Genomic DNA, 9,922 nt, shown 5'->3' on the forward strand with positions numbered 1-9,922 from the left:
AGCTTTAAGGGAGAGAACAAAAAAGAAACAGGAGCAGCTCTGAGGCAGCTCGTAGGGACGACATGTTGCTGACGCAGCCCGGAAGAAGCATCCATCAGAGAGGTGGCAGCAGAGCAGCTTGGAGACATGGAGACGGCAAAAAAGGCTGTTGGCAGCCCAGAAGAACATGGCAGGAGGCACCTTTAAGCTGAGAGATTTTAAGGTACCGTGTGAGGGAGAGTAAGAAAATGTGGGGAGTAATGAACAGAGCTGGCGCAGAAACACCAGGCAGCCTGAAGATGGCGCCGAGGCAGCATGGAGACATGGTTCAGAGAAAGCACCGAAGGCTGAAGAGCTGCTAAAGATGTCTCTGAGGTGGTCTGTAGGCCTCGGTCAGCCCCAGGGCGGCACTGGGGAGATTTGCACCTTCGGCACCAGCAGTTAGAGCCTCAGCCTTGCAGACGGGCAGGCAGAGCGCGATGAGCCCCTTACTCTCTAGAGACTGCAGACACCTGCCTTGCTTTTGTTTCTGCTAAACAGACAACAAATGGTATGTTGGGGAGTTAAGATGGGGAGAAGGGAGGTGGTTAGTAGTCAGATGCAGTGTCCTGTTAGCTGTTCAGGGCAGCCAGACAGGATGTGGAGCTGTTGTTAGCTGTTTCAGGATGGAGTCTTGCCTTACAGACACTGTTCATTTACTAATTGGCTTTGTCAGCTTGTTCTGTGTTCCCATCTGCACTCTTCAGTTCTTTGCAAGAAGCTTCAGTGCTGCCTATGAGGTAGGTGCAGATAGGTACCTACTCATAGGTGCCTATGAGCAAGGTAGTGATACCTCCTGGAGCTCACAGTGTGTGCCTATGTGGACCTACAATGGTGCATGGCCATGCACGTATGTGCATTACCTATGTGGTAATGGCCAGGCTCTGAGGAGGCTGGAGAGAAGCAGCTGTGGTCTGTGAGCAGTATTAATTATGTTAGAGCACAATTGTGCCTGAAATGATAAGCCTCCTTGAGAGGCAATCTAAAATCTATTCTTCTGAATATCAGGAATTGGTAATTCTAGCTTAACATTTCTATATTTCAGGATCTTTCCAGTAGAAAACTGTCTGAGCAGATACCAGCAGAACACCTCCAGATTCCCATAAGGCCATTGCCTCTTCATCTGTGGAAAAGAATAGTGAAAATGGAGATCTTTTTGACTTGGTGATCGCTGGTGCTGTGTTGTTAGGTGATACATTGCATCTGCTGTTCTTCTGTGTTGGGACACGGCATAGAGGAGTAGATAAGATCAGAGGACATTGGGCCTGCTGTGTACACGGACAAGGTGGGAAGACAACAGCTATATGTCCTGGCCAGCTTCCACCAGCTTACCATATTTATCTATTAAGACTGAAGTGCTATAGGGCAGCCTTAAAATTTTCTGTGGAGTCAGCTGGTGATTCTGTTGTTACAGGGCTGTTACACAGATAGCTAATGGGCCCAAGAAGGAGGGCATGCTCCAGCCATGTGTTTGTGTTAAACAAATAAGTTTTAATTTTAACTGTGCATCAGCTGGACAGTGCACAAGCCCTAAGCTGCTCCTCAGTAGTTGCAAGCTGCTGGTCGATGTTCAGAATCCAGTGGTGAGAGGGATTTTTCTCAGTGTCTGATGGGGCTCAGCTTGAAGCAAGGGGCAACGTGCTTTGCCTGGTCTTTGCAACCTGTATACATCTTGGCCACCTGGCTGATTCGTTGCATCCCAAAGCAGTTGAAACATGAGGGAAGTCGAGCAATTGTTTAAAATCAAATGTTCAAAACTAGATAAATCAAGCTGCTAAATATACGATATAAAACCAAACATCAATTTGAGACACACTTCAGCCATGCTGTACGTAGCATCTGTAGTCACTACTGAGTTCTCATTTCTTCTTGACCCTGATCATCACCCTATGGAAAGATTCATGTTTCTTTTTACTAGTGTACCAACCAAAACGTTAAGGCCATGGGAATGTGATCGTTAAAGCTGGCTGGAAGAACAATTGATTTTTTTGGTTGAAATACAAAAGCAGCTTGTAGTCCAGTTTTGGGATGGGATTTGTAGAGCTTCTTGGGAATTTTCATGGCATAGCTAGGATCTGAGTTTTTGAGACAAAAATGTTTTTTTTTTTTCTCCATGTAAGCTTGGGAACAAAGATCAATGTTTGACTTCAGAATGTGGGGAAAAAAAAAGAAAAAATGATTCTTGAAATTTCTCTCTGTGAGCATGTGGGGACGGGTCTTGCCCCTTCTCCAGTTTTTCATTCAATTATGGACAAAGTCCTGTATTCAGTGAAGCCAAAATATAACTAGGACCTTGTGTTTAGATGACTTAGGGGCATACAGCTACAATTACCTTGACACATGGGTGGATAACTTTTCTAATGTGATCACACCAAGTGCTTGTCGATTAAGAGAAGTTGTGCAAAATATCATGAACTTAGGAGACATGAACAAAACAGGGAGAGAATACAGAGGGTTCTGAAAGGAGGAAGATGTAATGATGACTCTAAGATGACAGAAGCCAGTGTGGAGCAGTAATGAGAGGACTGCCGGGTTAAGCTTAAGAGGTTAATGACATGCAGCTATGGATGGATGGAGATTGCATGGACCCAGATCTCAGATCTGATCCAACTGCAGCTCAGTTCTAAAGTAAAAGGCTGTAAATCAGTCCAAGGATTCTGGTGGATCGTGCTTTGTGCTCATGGTTTGTGATATAACCAGCACTTCTTGATGGAATTACAACTGCCTTGCTCACACTCACCTGCTCTGTGCTCTGTATTAAGTTAACAATAGTAAATAAACTGTGTATTAGCTTTCAAGCTGACCTGTTCATGCCAGATGAATTCGTCTTGCCCATAGGCTGCCCTAATTTAAAACATATGTGTTCATTTAAATCCTGTTGCTTCCATACATTAAGCTACTGTTTAGATTTTTGCCTCATCAATATTCTTCATCATTTTGAACAGATGTGTGGTTTGGATCAAAAGTGTTCTCTGATAGATTTATTTGTGTGTGTGTGTGTGTGTGTGTGTAAGGTGGTGGAGTAGAAGTGAGGTGGACTATGGTGGCATTGTACAGCATTTACACCTGTGAGCTGAAACCAACAGAAGACACTTTGTCTGTTCTTGAACAGGCAAAACCTTCATTAGAATCAAGGGAAATTTACTTTAATTGCAGGAAAGATATGGTCCTTGTTTAGTGAAAATACAGCTGAAGTCAGGAGAACGATTGTATGATAGTATATTTCCCATACAGCAGTATAAGTCTTCTAGAAGACATAAGTTTTCAGTTTTTCCCAGACTTCTAAGGGATCAAAGAATTTTTTATGTAAAATAGAGTTTCTCCTAAGATGAAATTTAAAAAAACATTGGAGCCTAATGTCAGACTCCAAAGATCATATTTAGGCCTCTAAATCAGTAGCCCGGGGTTTTCACAAATGCTGGACTCTGCCAACTCCCACTGCTCTTAGGATACAGCTTCTAAGGCTGAACATCATTAGACTGCATGTTCTTGCAAAGAAACACTAAGAATATGCAGTAGGTCAAAGTGGCTCTTTATCTTGGTGCAGAGATAAGGGCTGCTGTTCCTCCTAGGAAACAGTGTCTTAGAAGCGGAAGGCTGCACTTCTTATCATTCAAGTATGTGCCATAAAGGGGTAAAAATAGGGACGCTGAGGATAAGAAAGCTGAAACCAAGGCACCTGCTACCCACAGAAGGAAACTTGGGAATGAAATAAGACTGAGAGTCTCTTCTGTTTTGAATACTGCAAATCTTCACTTACAGGAGTAAAAAAGCCTGTAAAAGCCTCTGAGATTACTGATATGAGAAAAGGCTTGCAGGACTTAGACTCCTGACTTTACCATGCAGACTAAATTCTGTTTACTGAGTTTTTCAGAAGTTGAAAATGTCAGAGTTGGCTGAGAGAATTAGGTTTCAATACCTATTAAACGTTTACAGTGCATCCTAAATCCTCATTGAAAATTCTTTAGTTCGTGACCTAAACAGAATTGATAAAACAGAAAAGTTGAAATAAGTTGTTCAAATTGTATCCCTGTTACCCAATAATGCATAGTTCATTCAATCTCACAATATTTTAATCAAGTATTCACTTTGCCATGATATATAATGCAGGCTATTTACAATGATTGCCATTCTTTAAATGCCGGTTTTCCTTTAAAACAAGCAGCAACAACAACCAGCCCCATACCCTGCTCCAAACCTTATTTGCAAGGATTTTCAGTTGCATCACTAATGTACAGATTTACATAGAGGAGAAAAAGGGGATAATCTTATTCTTAGCGATTCTGCCCTGTATACTACCTGCAGCCACATTCTGCCACTTTCATCCCTTCATAGTTATATATCAAAGTGGGCACACCAGCATCATCCTTATAAAGAATGGAGATTGAATCCAATTTGGTTGGAACACAACAGGCCTTGGAAGCTTTCTTTGGGTTTTGGAGATGCACTAGAGTTTGGACAATAGCATGTTTTGTTGGGGTGACGTTATCTGTCAGAGGGAAGAAGCAACCACCTTTACACTCAAAAGCCTCATAATCTTTTGGTGCAATGATCCAGGAATCCCAGCCAATCTCTTCAAAGTTCACATGGAGGGAAGTTCTCCGGCAGTGGTTGGCTCCGATGCTTCTCTTGCTTCTGGAGGGATGCTGGTGGGGCCCAGTGGTGGCCTTTTCCTCTCCCTGTTCTTCCTCTTCAGACGAAGTGTTGTTCTTTCCTAATTTCTTTAGCACACTTTCTTGTTCATGAACAATCATCTCCCGGAGCTCCACTTTGGTCTCTTTTGTCCCATTGCTGCGGTCATTGGAGAACACTATTAACAGGGGCAGATTTTTAGTGTCAGGGGTAACACTGATATCCAGCTTCCCACAAGTGAAACCACCCAGAGCCTTACTCTCTATAACAACCTCTAGCTTGTTTTTAGTCTTCAGTTTGTCTGCCCTGAGCCATCTTTTTACAGCACTGGACACTTCAAACATCTCCCAACCACAGTCCTGGATATTGTGGGAGACAAGGAAGGATTTGGTACTTTCTGGGTTTTCCCAGTGGTCACCATCTAGAACATCATAAATGACCATGTTGCCTTCCAGCCTAGAGAGAGACCCAACTTCCCTATGACAGGAGATATAAATTCTCAGTTCAGCTCTGGTGATTTCCTCATATCGTGGAATAGAGATGTTGAAGAGCAAGATGTGTTTCTGAAATGGGTTTTCTTCTGGTGAAGCTAAAGAAACAACATCTGCAATAGGAAATTAAAACACGTGGTTACAGTGCTTTTGACTGTCCAAGTAACTTGCTTTTAAAAGACTCAGGATGTATTTTAGGCGTAAGATAAGGGCATGACTACCCATCATTAAAAAAAAAAAAACAAACAAAAAAACCCCAGAAAAAAACCCCACCATCTTCTGTTCAAGTTTCAAGTGCAGGGAGTGAAAAGTAGAAATGGAGGTCCGTGGTGTTGGTAGTATTTTCATCTGCATGGTCAGCAAAGTATATGGAGGGCAGCAGGAGTGTACCTAGAGCAAGCTGTGGCTGATGCTGGTCAGTATTAAGTAAATAAATAAGGCATCTGGGGAATGTTCAAATTTAGCAATTACTAAAGAGATTTTTACACAAAGAATTACTAAAAAACCCCTATGAATTTGCTACTTATCATCATGCAATGGGATGAACTGCCTTCCTAATACAGAAAAGTATACTGCATATTTAAGTGTCTCTAAGAACTAGCTGTGCTGAGACTTTTGTTGTTGTCTTCAGAGAACTTTGAAAGCAGCTTGCAATACTGGGAGTTTGGGGAAATAGAAAAGTTTTTGAAAATCCTGAACTGAAGCTTCATGATCTGTCTAAATTGGGACTTGGTGATAAACTGCCTTTCATGGCCAGGTCCCAGTCCATTCCAGACCAGACTCATGGATCTTGTGTGGGTTTTGTTTGGTTTATTTTCTGCAAAGGTATGTGCAGTACCAGCAATTCTGCCTTGAGAGGGGCAGGTATTCGGCTGGAAGATCAGATTGGTAATGTTTAAAAGTCATCACTGACCAATGTCTGTTTGATGGTCAATGTAAGATAATTACTCAATCATGATGGGATTTTAGGGCAATTTTAATTGGCTAATGTTGGCAATTCTTCACAGTGTTTACCCACTAAAGCAGTTGGAGAGGAGAATGAGATATGGAAACTATAATCTAGCTCATCCTGTTAATGTTTCTTTCCATTTCAGGACTAAGGGCACTAATTTGGGAATTTGGAGTTCTCCGTAGTGCTGTTACCTGTGTATGCCTATTTTTCATGCAAATAGAAGCTTTGCATCTCCCTGTCTGATTTTTATCACAAAGATTGCATTTACTTCTAACTTTTTTACTGTTTCTTTTGATGGAGCTTTTTATTTAATGTTACACAGACAGGCATCTTGTATTTTTTTAGTTGAGACAAGCCTGACTACCACTTTCCATGTAAGTCTTTCCATCTAAACCAGAATTTTGGGGAGCACTGCTGTTCCTTGCTTGCATCCAGAGACACATTTCTCAGTTGGCTGCTGTGGTTTTTACGTATGAGCAGAGCCCAGCTGAAAGAAGAGCTCTGTAGTATGGATGTCTCAATTATAGATGATCAAAAGTTTGCATTCTAACATTAAACTTCAGTCCCAAATCTCTATCTTTGAGAAATATGATTCATTTAAACATCTCATGCATCATCTCAGTTGATGGGTTTGAGAAGATAGTATTGTATAGTAAAAATGTCAAAGAAGAAAACTAAACTAACTGCATTTTTTTAAAAGATTGAAAGAAACTACAGAGCAAGACTACAATAAAAAATTTTAATCTGTTTAATTTCTAAAGAATCTGTGAAGTTAGGCACTCAGTTCCCTCTGAATTTCAAAAGAATCTGAGTACCTAATGTCCATGTACTTCTTTAAAAATTCTAGTCCACATATTTAGGACTTTTCCTACCTTCAGTACTGAAGCTCCTTACAATATTGGATGCAGGGATGGAGGACTTGTCTGCAGTATATCTGTTATATAAATCCATCATGAACTGTGGTGGTTCTTCTTTGGTTTTCACTTGTGAGGGGACTCTTGACAAATTCAAACTCCTTAGTAAATCTGTCTTCATATTCTCCAGGAAAGATTTAAAGTCGAAATGAGTCTCATCTTCCACTTCCCCAGGATCATGAAAGTGTGCATCAGACTTTCCCGTAGCTGATAACTTGTCCCAGTCTTCCAAAGGCTTGCCTCTTGTCAAACAGGCAATGAAGTTGAAAACAGACAGTGCAGCTAATACTCCAAAATAATACATTTCTTCTATATTTACTTTCTGGTTAAGAGTCAAGAGGACAAGAGTATTTTAGCTGCTTAAAAATCTTCTTTCATTATAGACAGAGGAAAGGAGATGGAAGGCAAACAACTGGAATGCCCTTTGCAAATCACTTTCTTGTGTTCGTTTTGCAGTCTGCTTCAAACCCCAGCCTCTTGTCAGTTGTCAAGCAGATTGGTTGTACACTTGCCCTTATCAGAGTCATTGATGCCATGCTTCAGCTTCTGTTATCTAGCAAAGCTCTTAGTTAATGAAGATTCTATAAACATCTGACAAACACATGTGGCTGGTGGGAAGGACATTGTATATTGTAAAGAATCCACATTTCACTTTAGGGTCATCATTGCTTAATTACACTCTTTTACCATTTCCTTGCCAACACAGAGAGAAACTTTCTTAGGGACGTAGAAGATTACACTGTTTTCATCAAGACTAGAAAATAGAGATCTAGAACAAAATTACTCTCTTAGCTATTAGTGAATAACATCTCACAAATCTTTATTACAGTCCCTTTACATGCCATCAGAAAATCACTGGTCATTTTTTGGAGACCTGTGATTCTGCAAGACATGATCTCATGACAATAGAAACAACCTTAAAACTTCTTGCTGTTTATCAGCCAAGAGCTATTGTTTGTACACAGTGAAATATCTGTTTTGTGTCAAGTTTGCTTCATGTTGTTTGCAGGCTTGTCCATTTTCAGTTTGAGTCCTTTGGTGTATGGGAATTTAGTCTTGTTTTTGTAATATCTTATATATTATATTTCTTAGATCCTTGATGGTCAACCCAGTCCAAGAACAACCAGTCATTATTTCAGTGACCTTGAAATGAAGACAGAACTAGGCCTTCTAAGGCCACATGGAAAGTAAAAGGTCTCTGTGGAGATACATAGATTATCTATGAAGATGCTGTTATCCATGAGAAGAATGGGCCAAGGCAAAAATAGAAGACTGATGGTAGAGTTTCTCATGATACAGAAGGAAAAAACCTAGTTTATTTATAGACAAAAATATCACTTGCCATTTATCTTAATGAATGCATTATGATTTAATCTAACGATACATAAGTGTTTTATCCATGCTATTAATTTATAATTTTTTCTAAGCACAACTCAATCAATTCTGTACATGTGCCATAAAGTCCAAATAGTGTTGTGAGCTTTTACATTAAAAAAAATCTCATTGCAGAGATGCAGACAAGATTTTGTCCTTTCTGGCTATTCTTATCCAGTTTTCTAGCTGTGCATACACAGTGTTTAAAGTGAGACCAGACTTCTCAAATACTCAGTTATGTGTCTGTTCACATGACAACTGTGATCTAAGATTCTGACTAATTATGTTCCTATGGTGTAAAGTCAGAAAGGATTGTTTGGCATTGATCCTGGTCTTCGGCATAACAAGACCACTTTGCTCAAGGCCTGTATGTTTCCTACCTGCAGAGCCCAATTACTTGTGTTTGGCTAAAACGTAACTTTTTAAGGGTCTCCAGAATTTATCTGAAGATGTGAAATAATCGAAGATTTCTTCAATTTTTGTAGCACTTACTCTAAAAGATTTTCACACTTAAAAAACCATGGTGCTTTGTTTATTATTTCATTGTGCCTGGCTTCACCTTCTAGACAGGAGTTCTTGTAACTTTCTGTCTAGCTTAAGGAGCCCCATAATGTTGGCATTTTCCCTCTGTCGAAGTGTTTGTACCATGTAATCAAGTTACTTCTCAGTTTTCTTTCTGATAAGATAAACAGATTGTGCTTTTTAGTCATATGTTATAAGACATTTTCTCTAACTGTTTTTGTTTCTTTTTGGTGTCTCTTTCAGAATTTGAATGCCTTTTTGAAAAGGTAAATGATGGGGCTTTACATAGTTTTCGAGTGGTAGTCCACCGGTGCCACATGCAGAAATAAAATTTCCTTATGTGGTTCACTACCCCAGTGTGTATCTTTTCAAAGCTTTCATTAGCTCTCTTTACATGGCATCCTCCTGGATGCTCATACGGTGCCGTAAGTCCATAATATCCACAAAAATTGTTTTAAGAGTTATGGCTTTTAAGGGTACAATCTTTTTCTCAGTAGGAGCAGCCTCCATCCCTTGTGCCTAGGTATGAAGTTCTGCACCTGTGTACCTTAAAATTAGTTTTGATTGCATCAAGGGTGGCTAGATCAAGTGATCTATATAAATACTTCTCTCCTAAACACTGTCTTCTGCAAATGCTGTGGAGGTTGTTATATATAGACTTACAGTTCACACATAAAGATGTCAAATAGCGCCAGGCCAAGTGTCAGCTTTGCAGAAACTTTAGAATGGATAGTTTCATTCAGTGGCAATTCCTTTTGAAAGCTGCTCTTTGAGGTTTGGCAGTGAGACAGTTGTTAATTCATGTGATATGCAAATATATTAATATTGTCCAGTGGTTTCTTTAGTTATGCAGCTTTGTGCAAGTGAATTGAAATACTCAACAAAAACCTAGGTACATTCTAGCTGTTGCTGTTACCTCTGGCATTTAAACTGTGGCCTCAAAGAATGAAATTGGATTTGTTTTAGAAAAAAAATGTCCTCAACACTTTGCTGGCTAGTATCAGCTGTTTTGCCATTTT

The 9,922-nt window shown here is 40.1% G+C and overlaps 1 protein-coding gene across 1 annotated transcript; it reads right to left on the reverse strand.

Annotated features, from left to right (window-relative positions):
• Window positions 1-4,313: 4,313 nt before the first annotated feature.
• GDF2 (growth differentiation factor 2) lies at window positions 4,314-7,311 on the reverse strand (the record flags this gene model as incomplete). The annotated part of the gene is made up of 2 exons (XM_082002154.1): window positions 4,314-5,254; window positions 6,966-7,311. 2 exons carry the CDS (start codon window positions 7,309-7,311, stop codon window positions 4,314-4,316), a joined length of 1,287 nt encoding a protein of 428 aa, XP_081858280.1.
• Between the last annotated feature and the right edge of the window lie 2,611 nt (window positions 7,312-9,922).

The sequence above is a fragment of the Phaethon aethereus genome (genome assembly GCF_964289735.1).
Source record: "Phaethon aethereus genome assembly, chromosome: 7".
NCBI lineage: Eukaryota > Metazoa > Chordata > Aves > Phaethontiformes > Phaethontidae > Phaethon > Phaethon aethereus.